Source organism: Sitophilus oryzae, unplaced genomic scaffold (genome assembly GCF_002938485.1).
Source record: "Sitophilus oryzae breed Bouriz unplaced genomic scaffold, Soryzae_2.0 scaffold_1639_pilon_pilon, whole genome shotgun sequence".
NCBI classification, from domain to species: Eukaryota; Metazoa; Arthropoda; class Insecta; order Coleoptera; family Curculionidae; genus Sitophilus; species Sitophilus oryzae.
Window position 1 is genome coordinate 735,672 of NW_022146324.1, and position 17,840 is coordinate 753,511.

Here is a 17,840-nt window from a genome sequence, read left to right on the forward strand (position 1 = left end):
TTTTTGTTTTTAATCTTTGTTAATGATTTGCCTGAGAGTCTGAGGGTGTCTTTGGGGCTGTTGTTTGCGGATGATTTTAAATTATTTAAACCAAATAATATTGATGATACTAGGGCTCTCCAAACTGATTTGAACTTGGCTCTGGACTGGTTTAAGAAGAACAAGATGCTTGTTAATACCAAAAAGTGTTGTGTTATTTCTTTTTCCCGGAGGATCAATACAGTCATTGAAGACTACTACATTGAAAATTGTAAGGTGTAGGGAAGTTAAAGACCTAGGAGTGATTTTTCAGGACAATTTTATATTTAACAATCATTACAACTACCTGATTAACAAGGCATATGGGATTCTTAGTTTTGTTATGCGTAATAGTAAAGATTTCGATATACAATCAACTACAAGACTTTATACCTCTCTTGTAAGACCCCATTTTGAATATGCGTCAAATATCTGGTCTCCCAATTGTTACACTCACAGTAACGAGATTGAGAAGGTTCAAAAACGTTTCCTTCGTTTTATTTGCATTAAAAGAAACAACATGTATCCAACAATGGTCTCTTACAGATCAATGTTGGAAACATTTCATTTAACTTCGCTGGCCCTAGGAGAAGGACACATGCTGTCATCTTTATATATAACATTCTTAATAATTTAAAATATGCTGACTGTGGTCTGATTAATAGCATCAAATTTAGGGTACCAAAGATTAGGTTGAGAGTGAGTGAGTTTAATCTTTTTTACATTGAGGGTGGAAGCCCCTCGCCATTCACGTTTATGCTCACCATTTGCAATGATATGTTGTCTGGGAACACAATTCCCGATATGTTTAGCATTAAGTTTGGCGAACTTAGGCGCATCTTGTTGGTGCATCAAGAGACAAATCTGGTGTGATTGTTTTTTTATTGCTCATTTTATAAATTAAATGTTATGTACTTTGTTACTTATTTACTTTATTTATTATTATATATATTATTTTTATGTACTTTTGTAGTACATGTCTAGTTTTAAGTAATTGTAATTGTATTTGTTTTCTTTAGGCTTTTGCATGTAGCTACCTCAATAGGTGTTTGTAATAAGTAAAATAAAATAAAAAAATAAAATAAAATAAATTATTCGTAAAAAAATATTTTTCCAAATATGCTAATGAGCCACTCTTGTTCCATTTGAGAACAATTGATATAAGACATGTATGAAAAATACGATTTGGGCGTCTTCTAAAGGTACGCGCACACTGACCAGAGCCGCACTCGCCGCACGCGCCGCACGAATCGCACTTTTTTTTCTAGTCGCGCACACTGAGCCGCACCGGACGCGCCGCATTATTCGCTATTTTGTTTCTTTTTGCCCCTAATACACCCGTATTTGCCAATCGAATTTCTCATCAGTCGCTTCCGGAGTGTCTGCTGTGATAAGCGTGTTTTTTAATATTTCTCGACAATGAATGACAACGAACAAAAATAATTATAAGCTCCTTGCTAATAGAAGAAGAAGAAATCACGAGAAAGAATCGAAAGTTATAGGTCCACAATATTTGCAAAAATCCACATTATTCCTATATTTAATTTAGGATGAACTAAAAATTTTTCAATATGAGCCATGAAAAATTTGCGAACTTTCTTAGCATATTGAATTTCTAATCTCCTCTTCGGCTTCCTACGTAGAGTGGAAGGAATTGCGTGTGACGTCAACAGCACTAGCCGCATTTATTGACAATCATTCTGGCCCAACAATGCTGGCCGCATTTTCGTCGATGCGAGTCGTGCGGCTCTGGCTAGTGTGCCCACCTCCATTGAAAGTAATACAAACAATATTTTTCTTCGGTCGACGCGGCGCGTGCGGCTCTGGTCGGTGTGCGCGTACCTTAACGTGCCAAGACAAGACATGAAAGATATTAGATGATCAAATCAATTTTTCAAAGGCTCCTTGATTAAAAATTAGTGTGTTTAACACAGGCATGGCACTCTAGACTGAAATTTAAAATACGATTTTGTTTTAAGCGAAAATATCAAAAGTTGACATATGAGTAGTCATTTCCGGTGAAATCGGAAGTAACCAAAAAAAATTGAATACGTCAATCACTCCTAATTTATGGCATATACTAACATACCAAATATCGTTTTTTTATATGAAACAATTAAAAAGTTATAGGGGTAAGCCACTTTTGAGACGCACGCATTTAAACAGGAACATTCCATAATAGAAACTCTCGTAGAAACTATTGTATGTACACGTACACACTACACACCAAAATATTGTATTCCCTATGTTCATTTGTTTAACGTCCCAATAAATAGGGGTGGGACTTCAGTTTGATGCGATGATTCAACGTTCCCCCTTTTCCTCCAGAGGGGGGATCGGAAGCTGCACAGTCTGACAATGGATGTAATCATATTAGAAATATTGTACTATATTCGTACATAAAGATTGTACGAAAACATTGAACAGGTTAAATTATTATTTGATGAGAATAAAGAACTACCGTATAATCGAAAAAAAAAACGGCGTCCAGTCGGCTTGGAAATGAACAAAATTGACATTCTCCATATAATTTTACGTAAAACGACAGCGATCCTCATTTCATAGCCATCGCTGATGCCGTTTTTTTCGGTCATACGGTATTATAATACATAAGTAGGTATATAGGTATAACTGTTTAATATTTTATATATGAATCTAAAAGTATTAATAAACATCTAGTGTTTGCTGGTCCAAACGTTATTTAAAACTTTGAGTTACTAGGTTTACATTCATCCGCATTCTTTATGGCCGAGAGAACAAATAAAATTAAAGTAGAGTGAGTCTGATTATCACACAACACTTAGCTGTATAAATCTTTGCGTGGTATTTTTATAACTTTATACCCAATAGAACGATGAAAAACATAAGAAAGACTACAATGCGATATTTATATGTAAATATTCCGGCCAGGGGCGGATACAGGAATTTATTTTAGGGGGGGCCCAAAATGAAAAGCAATGTAGAATATACTTTTTAGGGCGCCATTTTTACGCAAAAGCCTAATATTTTACATATATTCACAGACTTTAGGGGGGGCCCGGGCCCAATGGGCCCTCCCCCTGTATCCGCCACTGATATTCCCTATGAGATCTGCGCAACATTATAGAACATAATATTTCTAAAGATACTTAATACCCAATAAAAATATGTAATTTGAAGATCATTTTATTCATTACGATTTTTTTCTGTCGGTAAAGAAATGAAATTCGATACTTCCTTCTTTGTTGTATTTCACAAAGTATTTTTTCATTCACATCAAACCATGATAAACATATTCATTATCCGTGTATAATATAAATACGATCATTATTCATACAATATGTCTTTTCATTTGATACTCTTATGATGTATCTGTCTATATGATACATTGTATTCTATTGAAATCATCAGGATCTATAGATTCTATAGTAACATGTAAAATGAGTTTATAATGCTTTAATCGAGACTTTATTAAATACAACGAAATTGAATATTATTTACTGTTAACTGTCAGGTAATGAATAAATTAGGCAAAGAAAATAAAGTCCTCCTACTCTGCGTGCCCGCCCACCAAGGGATAGAAGGCAATGAACAAGCAACAAGTAAATGATCTAGCTAGAAAAGGAGCGAACACTCCACTCCAGAACCGTTCTGTTTTCCAAGCGGAAACCAACTGAAGGCGGAACTGAGGAACGGTCTGAGACACTCGAAAGAGTCCCTCAAACTTACGACCGAGAAAAATCAAAGATTTTCCTTGATTTAAGTAAATACAATCTTCGGATTGTCACGGGGTTTCTAACAGGACACAGTCTCCTCAACGAACACCTCAGTAGCAGAGTAAGGAGCAAGTAAACCGAGGAGTAGCCACAGTCCGGTTTTCAATTTTCTTTGCGGCTGCGCGAAATAAATAGGCTATCTGTCATATGAAGAAGCGAAGTTGCCACTGTTGGCATTTATCAAATATCTCTATATACTCTATTTCAAGTATGCCTAAAGCAACGAATCATTTTTTTAATTATTTATTAGCTGTAAGATATTTTATACATTCAAATTTAGAAATAGGGATTAAACAAAACAAAAAAAAATATGTATAAAACTTTATAATTAATTTCACTTCAAATTATGAGCAGTGTATACCATGTTTCTAGGACCACTTCATAAGTTGAGCAGTTAAATAAGTAGTCTATCTGTCAAACACGTCAAAAGAGAGAGAAAGAAAATTTGGTCCCACCACATCAAAAGAGCCGACGGTTTCTGTCGCTACTCGTCAGTAGGTTGAAGTTGAGGAACAACGGCGAATGCAGATTCTGTTGAGAAAATCGGAAAACACCAGAACGACCAGAACACCTTATCACCGAGACGACGACCGTTCGTAGCATGAACGTGGGTACGGCTGACGTCGAGGATGGAGACGTGGCCTCTGTGGGGCCGTCTCAGATACTGGCTGTCAAAGCCCTGATGCACTGTATGATGAGTTATAACTCATTATAACTCAAGAAGGGGGAACACACAATAGATCTTTAAGGTCGGAGTGATTAACTCCCCTCCTAAACATTCTACATTCTACATTGTTAATAAAATAAATTAGACTAAACTATACGAAGAAATAAACAAAGAAACAGCAAAAATCAGGTCACAACCACAACTAGGTACATCTTTTTTTCTGAACAAGAATAAGCTTCGGGCATTTTTAATTTCCGTGTGCAGAAAACAGTCGCAGTATCGCAGTCGTATTATTGTAGTCGAATTGCATTGTAAAATGTAAGATTTTTCGATATATGATGCTCTAGGATAGCAGGATAGCAAAGAACGAATGGCTTAAACGGGAATGTTCAGAATTAGAACAGCTGCAAAACCAACATGACAATTTTAATCTGCATAAAAAGCTGAAGGAGAGTGCTGGCATATACAATGAGATCAACTGTGACAGTCAATAATAACAACCAGATTGTCCTCGAAAGCATAGAAAAGAACAATGTTTGGGAAAAGTATATAGAAGAACTTTTTGACGATGAAAGACCCTCAGATGATATCAATAACTCACTAACCGGCCCATCGATCACTAAAGATGAGATTGAAAAAGCCATACTTAATTCGAAAAATAACAAAGCGGCTGGGCCAGATGAAATTCCTGCAGAAATCCTTAAGCTGCTAGATGAAAGAGGCATTACAGCATTACATAAAGTATTCAATATTATATATGAGACTACCCCATACAGTGGTTGCGTTCTACTTTTATACCCCTGCCTAAGAAGACCAATGCCAGAAAGTGTGAAGATCACAGACTTATCAGACTTATCAGCTTGATGAGCCATACCCTAAAAATATTTCTGAAAATAATACACCAGAGAATTTACAAAAAATGTGAAAGGGACATAAGCGATTCGCAAATGGGGTTCAGACAAGGGTAAGGTACCAGGGAAGCGATATGCAACACAGGTGCTTGTCCAGAACTGCTACGATCAGAGAAAGGATGTGTGCTTGTGTTTCACAGACTACGAAAAGACATTCGATCGCGTACAGCACCACAAATTAATGCAGCTCCTGAAAAGACTTGATATAGATCATAAAGACATCCAATGCATTGAGAAGTTATAGTGGAACCAAACAGCACAAATAAAATTGTCCAATACCATGTCCAATCCCATACAAGTTAAAAGGGGTTGCGACAGGGTTGCGTGCTATCTCCACTCCTATTTAATTTATACTCAGAAGCTATTTTCCAAGAGGCTCTGGAGGACGTGGAAATGGGGGTAAAAGTTAATGGAGTGTGGATTAATAATATCCGCTATGCCGACGATACGGTCTTAATTGCAGACAATATACACCACCTACAACAACTGGTCAACAAGGTAGAAGAACAGAGCAAAGCAATGGGTTTAAACATCAACATTAAGAAAACCAAATTTATGATTATATCCAGAAACCCAGATGTGTTTATAAACTCCATCCTAACATTTAACTCAAGGCCCATAGAAAGAGTAGATAAATTTAAGTACTTGGGCATCTGGCTCTCCGAAGATTGGGCATCAGACAAGGAAATTAAATGTCGCATTGAACAAGCTCGGCAGGCATTCTTGAAGTTTCGAAAAGTACTTGTCTGTTCTGATTTTGACCTTAGCCTTAGATTAAGATTAGTAAAGTGTTATGTGTGGTCGGTGCTCCTTTATGGTATGGAAGATTGGACATTGAAAGCAGCTACCATCAACAAATTGGAGGCTTTTGAGATGTGGCTATATCGCAGAATCCTGAAGATACCTTGGACGGCTAGACTGACAAATGAGGAAGTTCTCAGACGCGTTGACAAAGAGCGTGAATTATTTGAAATTAGTGATGGGTTGTTATTTAACTATCTGTTATTTTATAACAATTATTTAGAAATAACATAACGCAACCGTTACTGCTTTTCAAAAATAACAGATATAAAATAACGACACGCAGAGATCGAGTGTTCGTGAAACGAAGTCGGCGCTCTGCACCGCCACGAAATTCGATGCCGCTCGAAGCAATTCCAAAAAACAACTAGTATGGATGGAAAACCTATTATTTCGACAACCATCGATACAGGCGGCGAGATACAACGGACAACGGAGTGGGGTATGCGCTACGGCGCGGCGCGTCGTGTTGGGCTGACAACAGCTTAAAAATAATAGGATATAAAAGAAGCAGCTTTTTTGAAACAGTTGCGGGCATAACGCCTGGCTGTCGAGATAACAGGAGTGGGAAAGGAGCGCTGCTGCATCGGTCGATTGTCGATGGAGGCTCGCAACGGGTTGGAGAATAACGCATCAGTTGTTTTAGCTATGTTGTTTTTTTACCTGTTACGAGCATAACAGAACGGCGTTCGAGATAATCGGAGGTTTGAAACAGGTTGGAGAATAACGCATCAGTTGTTTTAGATACATATTGTTTTTCAACCTGTTACGAGCATAACGGGCGGAGGTCGAGATATTATGGCGCTGTATGTTTCAATACTTTGTTATTAAGTTTCAATATTTAAGTATTTATTTATTCTGAAAAATTTTCAGAATAATATTTTAAGATTTTTTAAAAATGTATACAGGGTGTTTTGAAAAATCTGGTCATTGATTAATCACGATCCTGCTTAAAGCCCTTGACGTAAAAAGCTGATTTTTGGAAAACGGATTGACTTTAGGGTGTAGAGGTGCGATAAGAAGGGATTTTTCGAAACTCAAATTCTAAGGGGGTGAAACCACCCTCAAATATTAGAATATTTTTTATTTAAAAACTGGTGAGTTTTTCGAAAAAACTCTTAAACACGTATATTTTATTTTGTTGTTTTACATATTTTGAGATTTTTACAAAATATATACAGGGTGTTTCATAAAATATGACCACTGAGTAATCACTATTCTGCTTAAACTGCTTGACGTTTAAAGCTGATTTTTGGTAAACGGATTGACTGTGGGGTGTAGAGGTGCGATAAGGAGGGGTTTCTCGAATCTCAAATTCCAAGAGGGTGAAAACGCCCCTCAAATATTACAATATTTATTATTTAAAAAACGGTTAGTCTTTCGGGAAAACGATTGGACACGCATAATTTATTTTGTTTTTTTACATATTTTGAAATTTTTTAAAAAATAATACAGGGTGTTCCAAAAAGTTGAGTAATTGATTAACCACGATTCTGCTTAAACTGCTCGACGTTTAAAGCATATTTTTGGCAAATGTGAGAAAATTTTATCCAGTTTGTATGTTAATGGAAATTCTTGCTTTGCTTTATCATCACCATTACAAATTAATAATTCGATGCGAACGAAGTCGCGGGTACAACTTAACAAGTATAGCTAGAGACGTGAGAAATATAAAATAAGAGACGCCCCCCGATGCGCAGTGGACATCCCACAAATTTGCTTCAATCAGATTTTTCGTAGCGTAACTGCATCTCTCTTCCGCCGAATGCGTTCTCTCTCTATCGTGTGCGCGACCGGTGCTATCCCCAAGTCTCTTCCTATATTTGTCAAACTGTACATGCTAGTTTAAGTGTAAAATTAATTCGAACTCTAGTGTGTAGTTGGTTTACTTATGAAGAATATACTACACATTTTCTTATATTGCTATTTTTTGACCGCAAATGGTAAAATCATAACGAAGAGCTTCTCGCCCGTCGAGTGAGATGCACCCTGTACACTGCTACGCAATTCAGAATCTACGCGGATCGAGGGGTAGGGCGTAGGTAGATCGGAATTTATAGATATAGACGAGTGGCGGCATTTTGGCTTTTTTATATCGCAATTTGTAAACAGCGCTTATTTGTAAACAACCCCCGTTTTTAGAGAGGTATTTTAGATAACAATCGATATTTAGAAATGTTATGACACCCTGGAAATACTACCACCGAGCACGTCATTGTTGCAACTGCGTTAATACGCCTGGCGGTGACCGCCTCATATTCTTTCAGATATTTAGCAATAAAATAAAGAAACCTGTTATTTTTAAGCTGTTATTTTAAGCTGTTTTTTATAAATAACTATAACAGTTTCAACTGTTATCTAAAAATAACAGTTTTGCCCATCACTATTTGAAATGACCAAAAAGAAAAAGACCGCATACCTGGGGCACATAATGCGAAACCCCAAATATCAATTCTTGCATTTGTTGATAGAAGGCAAGATCGAAGGCCGGAGGGGTATCGGAAGGAAGAAAATGTCTTGGCTGAGGAATATTAGACAGTGGACAGGGCTACTCGATGTTCAATCGTTAATACACACCGCCCGGAATAGAGAAGCAATGGAAAATGTTATCGCAAACATCCATTAATGGATCTGCACTAGAAGAAGAAAAAGATGCTCTAGAAAAATGAAAATCTATCTCTTGCCTTGATCTAATTTTACTTTCTTTATCTATAATTAAAAACTTCAAATTATGATGACACTAATTCGTTTTTAATTTTAAGAAATATACAAATCAATATTATTTACAATACTAAACAATGTGCTGTTAAAAATAAACTATTAACTAACAGGAGTAAGTCATTAATTAAGTAGTTACCGAGGTCGAGGTATCTGTTAAAAGTTGATGCCAACGAGGTTGTAAAACTAAATTTTCGGTGCTATTTAAACTTTCCCGTAGAATTTTTTTTATTAAATTTAACTACTTTTAGAAATAAACCGAGGAATAAACCTCATATTAAGAATAAAAATAATAAACCGAGGAATAAACCAATAAAAAATCTTTTACAACTCCAGTCAATGACCTCAAAAATAATCTTTGTTTCAAAATGAGTAGGTACAACATAACAGCTGTCCTATTTAGTGACAGGGATCCATAGATGATAAAAGTAACAGGGATCATATAAATAGATAAGCCAACAAGAGTACCGAAAAATACATACCAGTTATTTTTTATATACAAAAGACATCCCCGGGGATATGCCTAATTAGATATTGTAGTCATTGTCACTTGGTACCATTATGAGAAAATCTCGATGAAAATCTAATTCAGATATTATAAAAAATTCATAAATTAATAGAAGAATCAGTTATTATGAATTTTGAAGAGTCCTGAAAGGTGTTTTCAATTCTCTCTGGCTAGTAATTAATATTACTAGGTGATGTTTAAAACAAGAAAATCTTGGAAATGTAAAGTATCTAGAAAATACAATATAATCTATCATCATTAAATGTTTTTAAGTTCTCCCAGACAATCTGTTGTTGATATTTCATTTCACTTTAATATAGTGTTATTGCAATTTGATTACAATTAAATGTTATTCATGGTAATTATTTATATTAGAGGCTTTATGTTTAATTACCTCACTTAGAATAAAATTGATACAGTCCTTTAATCATTCTCAATTAAAATAGTCTAATTTAGTTTAAACAAAACACTGACAAATTTATAAAACAGAATTAAAATCATACAGGAAGGCCCATTAGTGCGAGGTGCGGGGAAGTCCAATATCGTTGTTGTTGACAAAGATATGAAAAACGTTTTATATGTATAAATATTGCATGGTTTATAAAAATGTGCATATTCCGAAAATATTTTCGTAATTTGAAATTATTGTCTTTTCCAAGCCAACTAAGTATCTTATTAATTTATCTACAAATTTCTGACAGTTATACATACATTTTTTCCACCATTACAGATACATTTATAATTTCTATTTATTTTTAATTTGAGAATTGATCCGCACATCTATTAATAAATCAAATTGAGTGCTTCTTTTGTGAACTTTGTCATTTTCTATCAAAATAATTTTAATTACTTATTATGTAAGAATTAGATCTAATTATATGTATACATATAATAGATTGGAATAAATTATATATGTTCCAGCTAGATAGGTACAAACTATTTTTAAAGTTGAAATGTAATTTAATAATGTAGGTAAACACATAGTTTCTTTTCCAGGTGGATAACTTTGAAATTTACTTATAATTTTAGTACAAAACTTCTACTTAAATTTGTACAAAGAAAATATATTTATCATACCGACGATGTTAGGGAGGAGACGTGGATCGAAACGTCCCGACGCCGGTTTATATTGGGGTTGGACAACCCGCTGCGCTGGCCGTCTAGTCTCGAAAATAAATCTCTCTTTATTCAAAAATAAAAGTACCGACTTACCAGACTATTAGGACACTTCTGGGGGTTTCAGTCGGGTTTTCAAGTTCATAATTTTGCATATTCATAAGTAAAAAACAATGAAATATCTCACGATTACCTGACCGTACCTTTAAAGATTACTCAGCCGATTTTAAAGCTGAAGGACGTTTATGAAATAACCAGAATACTATGCACCATGTTATGATTGAACGTTAGAAAGCAACTCGTAAAGAAATCAAGAAACATTCGCGCAAGAAAACCCGACTTAATTGAATAATTGCACAAAACAGCTCATCCACACTGTGCCTCAATTACCTTCTAATTATAAAATAAAATCTTTCAATTATCTTTATAATTGCATTGTCTGAATTCTTATCAAATCACTTCTTTCCTCAAGTGTTGTCTATGTGATAAATAATTAGAATTATTTTGGAATTGTATTTACTGTTATATAAAAATGCTATGTTAGACATATTTTAATAATGTTTTACGTCTTTTTATACGACTGTAATATATCGTATGCTATTAGATTAACCGTAAACTGATGCTACGGCCAGTGAGTGAATCCTAAAAATATCTCTTTGAAAACTAAACTAGTAATTCTTCTAAATATACGTACCCACAGAAAGTTGCAAGACAGTCCAGTGTTTTAAGAAATCTAACCTCCAAAGCACTTCACTGAGGATAACTGTATATTGCACTGCACTTTATTTATGAAATTCACTCGATTTCCTAAAGAAATGTAAACGAAATTGCCGATTGTTTGGATTGCAAATTTGCTTGTTGTGGACAACGCGAATCCCCAAATGTCACAGCACGAACTGCCATAAAAAATTGACATGAGGAATTCGAAACGACGCGTGGCGTTATCTGACGGTCAACATCTGCATATAAAATTTTTGGAGGGGGCATAATTAGGGAAAACGAATTTCTGTTGGAATTTTAATTTTTTTCTGGGCGACTTTGTTTAAATGTAATCAAAATTAGTTTATTAATGAATGTCAATTCTTACATAATTTAAATTTCATAGATGACATTTTACTAGGTTGTTTTTGGTTATATATTTGGTTAATTTTATTATATTTTGCCCATCAAAACGCGCTGATATTTCTGTTGATATTTTGATTTTTTTTTCTTAGCGACTTTGTTTAAATGAATTAGAATTTGTTTATTAAAGTAATTACTTAAATTTCATAGATGAGATATTTATCAGGTCGTCTTTTTAGTAGTGTTTTATTAGATTTTGCGCATCATAGCGCTTTTAATAGGTTTAATAGAGCGGATATTAAATTAGGGACATTTAAATTATCATAATTTTTATTTATTATTTGTACATCACAACTGTAATACATACAATACTTTATCAAAGAATGAACTTATATATCACCAAAACTTTTTGTGACATGCATATTATACAAAACATTTCTGAAAAAAACCTTATATTACAGACTAATTTTGAGGTGTTTAAAAATTATGAACTATTCATTATTTCTAGTTTACATATGTTCAAGGAGTTTCTCAATGTTCCTTAATAATGAACAAAGGGTATATGAGGTATATTTTTTAAAAGTATAAATACCGTATCAACGAAAAAACCGGCATCCAGTTAGCTTTAAAATAACAATTCATGACATTACCCATATAATTTTACATATAAAATGACACTAAGCACTCTTCATTTTCAAGCCATCTCTGACGCGTTTTTTTTTTCGATCATATGGTATTAAAGAACTATTTGAGAATATCCATGATCCATAGAAAAAAGAATGTACGTCTACAAGTTAAATATTTTATAAATAGTTACTTAAAGATATACATTATACTTTCTGTAAAGTTGTTCTCTTGTGGGAACTTTAAATTTGACTATGCTTCTAGAAACTGACCTAAAAACTCGAACAACTTTACAAAAAGCCCGTGACCCTTCTAAACACATTCAAAAACAAAAACATAACAATTTTCTATTCATTTCTAACGCGTTATTTCCACGCCTGCTTTAACGCTTTTCGAGCCGCTAATTTTTTAGTAACAAAAGTTGCTATAATTAGTGCGGACAACACTAAAACAATCAGTTTATGGTCAAAGTCTTCTTTGAGCACGTCGAACGTCTTGGACGGCGCCACTCTGGTGTAGAAAATGTCCAAGCCGTGCACTAGAATGTGACTGGTCGATTCCAGCCTCGCAGGCGCCACTTCGATGCCCCGTATACGACCGAGGGTTTGGTTATAGTTAATTATTGCTTCGGGATGCATTGGGATTTCAGGCATGTAAGGAATACAGCTTTCTTCGGGTCCACAAGGCATATTTTCGAAACGTGGTTGCAGTAACAGCCACGGTATCTCCAGAACGGCCCCTGAACTCATTGCGACTAGTAAAAATTTGTTGGTGATACCCCTTTCGGTAAGTGTCACAGCCATTTTAAGGGGTACCAGAGGTAAAATATACGACTGGCTTTGAATATGTGGCAACTGACTCACAGCAAATGAACTAAATGCAGTACTGTTACTTTGTAAGTGTCCTTCGTAAAGTTCTAGAGCTGCTAATTCAGTTCTTCTAAATCTCTCATTGAAATAAGAATAAACAAGCCAATTCTCAGAGTGGACTAGATGGACAGGACCTTTAGCTCGCTTATGAGAGGTTCCATATACTACCAAGCCTGTAACTCCATCTATGAGGTAAATACTTAACACATTATGATGCATTGGATCAGGTGAAATGGTTGCTACAGCTAATAAATTAGGGTTGACATATTTATAGTATACTGAACGGTCATACAATACTTTTCCTTGTGAATGAACCTGTTCATTCTGTGGTTTAACTCCAAGTGCAACAATTTTTGAGGGTTTTAAGTCTATATCCCATGACTTTTTAACTACCATTTGGTTTTCGGTACTATATTTTAATGTAAATCCAGTTAAAATTGCAGTTTCTGAATTTGCAGTATAGAGAAATATTGTAGAAAAATGGTCCTTTATGACAGATACAGCATCTCTGGGATAGGCATACAATTCATTATCTTGTGATAGAACAAGCAGTGGTTTTAAAAAGTTCTTATCATGTTGTAAAAGTAAAGTTGCCTGAGATATTCTGTATGGCAGTTTTTGGATACCTTTATCAGAATATCCAGTTATTGGATCAAATTCAAAAAGTATTCCATTGCCTGTAATTGTATCTTGAGCAAGTAGAATACAGTGTGCCGGCAAGGGAGCAAATTGGGCAGTTCTCTGAACATAAAGTAACATTTGTTCTTGTCCGTTAAGCCCCAAAAAAGGTTGTATGTTTGGTAATCTGTAACTCCAAGCAATAGAACCACTTAATGTGTCTAGTGCAAAGAGTTTTCCTGCTCTGGTAGCAACCACAATAATTTTATGAAGACCAAATTCATCTCTTACTAAACCACTATTTTGCAGTAACTTATTTCCAAAGACTAGATTGTAAAACTGATTGATCTGAGTGGAAATTCTGTGTGAAAACATGCCAAAAATATCGTTCTCATTATCAAATTCATGTTCAATAGAAGCATCCAATTCAGATATTGGTAACTCAAAAAATTCGGTAGCCACTATATTGCTTAAAGCTTCTTCTCTACTCCATAATATTTTAGCTTCAGGAAGTCTAACAAGCAATAAAGCATTGTCAGTTGTACTTAAAAGTAAATCGGATGATGAGCCTCTGTTTTGAGCTCCTAGAATTATTGGGGCTCCTAAACCTAGGGGGTAATCTAAATCAACTGAAAACTCATCTGCCCCTGTTTGAAAATCTTTGACCTTAATACGAATTAATTTCTCTTTATTATCATTTGCTTCCAATTGATAAATTAGATCCTTACCATTGCCAACCACATTAACTGCGTTTGGCATTAAATCAAATGGTTTAATTACTATATTTTCATCAACAATAGATGCTAACTTAGCTATATTGTTAGACAACATTAAAAATGAAGGAGTTTTATGTTTATACTCTATTAAGATTATTTTTCCAGCTTCACTCTCTATAAAGGTATCTAAAGGTTTAGTAATAAACTTTGAATTTTCTTGATCCAAGTTAATGAAATGCAATTGATTTGAACCTACACATACATAATGTAATCCAGCAAAAACACAGTTTGAGATATTAGTCAACCATGGTGCAGAAACTATTCTAGTTACACCTTTTAAAACTCCATTTTCATGGTCGATAAAAGAATATGTAGTGATTTCTAAATGGGATCCAGTTATTGGCACTAGATGTAATATTTTTCCATTGATAATTGTAAAAGCACTCGGTACCGTACGTTCTGCATTTATAACCCACTCTGCTAGAAGTGTCCCTGTATTTATATTCCAAGTACGAACTAACCAATTATTGCGAACACCAGAAACAGTCAATATGTCTTTATTAACATGTAATAATTCTAGTTGATAGTTACTCGGATCTTCTAAAATCTGCCTCCATTGAATATCTCCGTTATTTAAATTTAAAGTGGCCAGAACGTTTTCTTCTGTAGCGACAATAATTCGCTTTGCTTCAAAGCTGACAAACTTTACTTTTCCTACAAATGATCTTTTCCAGTCGAACTTTCCTACTTGATCCTCATATAAGGCCACTGTTAGATGAATTAGAATTGTTAAAAACACTTGTATTTTGTATATTGATCGAAAATTGGCCATTTTAGTTACATAGGTCTGACAATTTAATATAACGAATTATAACCTTAAATTTTGAGGAATGACAAGGCACAGTTGTCAATTTAAAACCACGTTGCCACATTTAATCACCTTTCTTCTTTAACTAAAGGTGGCACAATATTTTGTAGCAACAAATTTATGGATTATGTTGTCACTTAAACTGCCCCACCTCAAAATGTCAAATGCGAAATGTGTCAAATGGTGTCAAAATTATAATTGTAAACATTAGTGTATTATTTAAAAGGCTTTTGTTAATATATTTTTAAAAATAAATTAAACTTGATTAGGAAACATTGGGGAAACAGTTAAGTATTCGAAGTTGAAGAAGATGGCAAGCAATAAGAAGATGGAAGAGGGATACGAACATATCAAAAATGCCGAAAAGAGGTAGACTTGAACTATATTTGTAATTTTTTTTTACTTAAATTCTTTATTTTCAGTTTAAAAACGTCGTTATTAAAGTGGCGTCCAGATTACGAAAATGCTGCCGATGAATATAATAAAGCAGGTTTGTTTTCATATTGCTTTAAATCATGTAGGTACATATTTTTAAACACTATATATTTTAGCGACGTGTTTTCGTAATGTAAAAGCTTATCAACAGTGCAAAGAGTGCCTTCTGAAAGCTGTAGAGTGTTTCAAAGAGAACAGAGCGTATCCTTTTTTATAGTTCTCTCAATAATGTTTTTGTCATAATTTATATTTACTTAATGCTAGATAGAGTTTTTCATGCAGCAAAGGCACTTGATCAGTGCATTTTGGTGTCCAAGGAGATGGGAGACATTCGAGACATTTACAAAATGGCAGAGCGTGCCGCAAATATGTTTCAAACTAATGGAAATGCTGATTCTGCTGTTTCTACACTAGAGAAGACTGCTAAAATTCTAGAGTCTCAAGTTCCAATTGAAGCTTTAAATTTATACAAGCAGGCTGCAGAAATATCAGTGGTATAAACATTTTTAAATTTTATATATTAGGTGTATGAAATTTACTTTTTAGATACAAGATAATCCAAGACAAGCAGCAGAGCATACCAGTAAGGTGGCCAGATTGCATATAAAATTATTACAGTAAAGTTTAAACAATATGGGGGAGTAAGCTATAGAGTAAATGTTATGTTAATTTTAGATATGATTTAGCAGCTGATGCTATAAGAAGAGAGATAGGGTTTTATCAACAAACTGAAAATCAGAGAGCTTTAGGACGAATTGTGGTGGGACTTGTTTTAGTTCAGTTAGCTAGAGGAGACATTGTCGCTGCAGAAAAAGCCTTTAAAGAGTGGGGTACAAATATATGTTTTTTTAATATTTCATTTCTCATAATAAATCTATTTCATTTTTAGGAAGTTACTGTGAAGCACCAGAGATACAAAATTTGGAGATGCTCCTTCAAGCTTACGATGAGGAAGATCCCGAGACTGCTAAAAGAGCACTGAATGACTCTTTTATTAAAAACATGGACGTGGAATATGCAATTTTGGCAAGGAATGTACCACTGCCGCAAGGGGGTGTGGTAATTCAAAAGAAACCCATCATTGAAAACGCCGCTGATGAATATAAGCCTGTCAGACCTATGACAGACCAAGTAAGGATTTAACTTGCATTATGATGAATAAATTCATGAAATACTAAAATAATTTCTAGTACACTCCAACTGCTAGTTATCAAGGAAATAATGGGGACGAAGATCATCAAGAAAAAAGCAGAGATCAACCAGCAGATGATGAGGATGAATATGCAGGTGGTTTATGTTAAAAAATCCCAATTTTATTCATCACATGCTTGATCTAACAAAAAATTAGAACCTGTTTCAGAAATATAGGTCTTAATTCATAATTGTAAAATGTTTAAAGGTTTTTATAACTATTAGAGGGTACTCTGTTTATACCTAACGCATTTTTTTTGTGTTATGCTTTTTGAAAATTAAGTGAGCTGTAACCTTTATTTATTGACAAATTTCAACAATTATTATATAAGGGCTTCAATGATTGCTAAGCTTAATTTTAATTATAGTCCAGTAAATAAGGACAAGAAAAGACTCAAGTCTCAGCTTAATTCGTCGACCATAACTTTTTAGGTGGATTGTTTACCTTTTGGGGAGTAGTTTTAGGTTTAGGGCAAAATTTGTAGCACCGTGCTCGGCCAGCTTTGGCTGAAAAAAACGTCCCAAATGGCCGAAAAATCATTTTTTCGCAAATTTCCGCCAAAATATGCAATTTACAAATTTTTTCTTGGAATAAAAAATGAAGTTCATTATCTACAAAAAAGGTCCTGACACTTTTTTTCGTAAAGTTCGGGGAAAACGCTTAAAAACGGCTCTAAAGGGTCAAAGAACGGGGTTTCCGGCAATATTAACCGAAATATGGCATGTAGATGATTTTCATGATCAAATGGAAGATTGGGTCCTTAGCTAAAAAATGATCCTGACACTTCTTTTCGTAAAGTTCGTAAAAAGAAACCAATTCGACTATTCGTAATTATGCATGTATCGGAAATCCCAAAAAAGCGGAAAAGGCCACTCACTAATAGTTGTTTTTTTATTAAAATATGTAGAATGTTTAGGAGGGGAGTTAATCATCGCGACCTTACAGATCTATTGTGCGTTCCC

At 34.4% G+C, this 17,840-nt stretch overlaps 3 protein-coding genes across 9 annotated transcripts in view; 1 reads left to right on the forward strand and 2 right to left on the reverse strand.

Annotated features, from left to right (window-relative positions):
* The window catches only part of LOC115880586 (F-actin-monooxygenase Mical-like), a 170,200-nt gene extending 158,798 nt beyond the window's left edge, over positions 1–11,402 (reverse strand). For 4 of the 7 annotated variants that reach the window (XM_030897849.1, XM_030897851.1, XM_030897852.1 and 1 more), the window contains exon 1: positions 11,189–11,402. The gene's annotated coding sequence lies outside the window, so the exon portion shown is untranslated. Of the gene's footprint in view, positions 1–10,590; positions 10,870–11,188 lie in introns of those variants that run through there. The other 3 variants (XM_030897853.1, XM_030897854.1, XM_030897846.1) reach the window with 2 other exon arrangements.
* Positions 11,403–11,868: 466 nt separating this feature from the next.
* On the reverse strand, positions 11,869–15,275 carry LOC115880604 (ER membrane protein complex subunit 1). The gene has a single exon (XM_030897879.1). It carries the CDS (start codon positions 15,213–15,215, stop codon positions 12,546–12,548), a length of 2,670 nt encoding a protein of 889 aa, XP_030753739.1. The 5' UTR covers positions 15,216–15,275; the 3' UTR covers positions 11,869–12,545.
* A 135-nt stretch (positions 15,276–15,410) lies between these two features.
* LOC115880605 (gamma-soluble NSF attachment protein-like) lies at positions 15,411–17,068 on the forward strand. The gene is made up of 8 exons (XM_030897880.1): positions 15,411–15,620; positions 15,674–15,741; positions 15,803–15,887; positions 15,955–16,180; positions 16,233–16,303; positions 16,362–16,516; positions 16,576–16,817; positions 16,877–17,068. Exons 1-8 carry the CDS (start codon positions 15,562–15,564, stop codon positions 16,985–16,987), a joined length of 1,017 nt encoding a protein of 338 aa, XP_030753740.1. The 5' UTR covers positions 15,411–15,561; the 3' UTR covers positions 16,988–17,068.
* The last annotated feature ends 772 nt before the right edge of the window (positions 17,069–17,840 follow it).

Excerpts from the sequence above, each read along its gene's own strand:
- LOC115880604 (XM_030897879.1), bottom strand. The coding sequence starts at position 15,215 with ATGGCCAATTTTCGATCAATATACAAAATACAAGTGTTTTTAACAATT.
- LOC115880605 (XM_030897880.1), top strand. The coding sequence starts at position 15,562 with ATGGCAAGCAATAAGAAGATGGAAGAGGGATACGAACATATCAAAAAT. Across the intron at positions 15,621-15,673 it reads ATCAAAAATGCCGAAAAGAG|TTTAAAAACGTCGTTATTAA; the intron begins GTAGACTTGAAC and ends CTTTATTTTCAG. Across the intron at positions 16,517-16,575 it reads AAAAGCCTTTAAAGAGTGGG|GAAGTTACTGTGAAGCACCA; the intron begins GTACAAATATAT and ends TTTCATTTTTAG.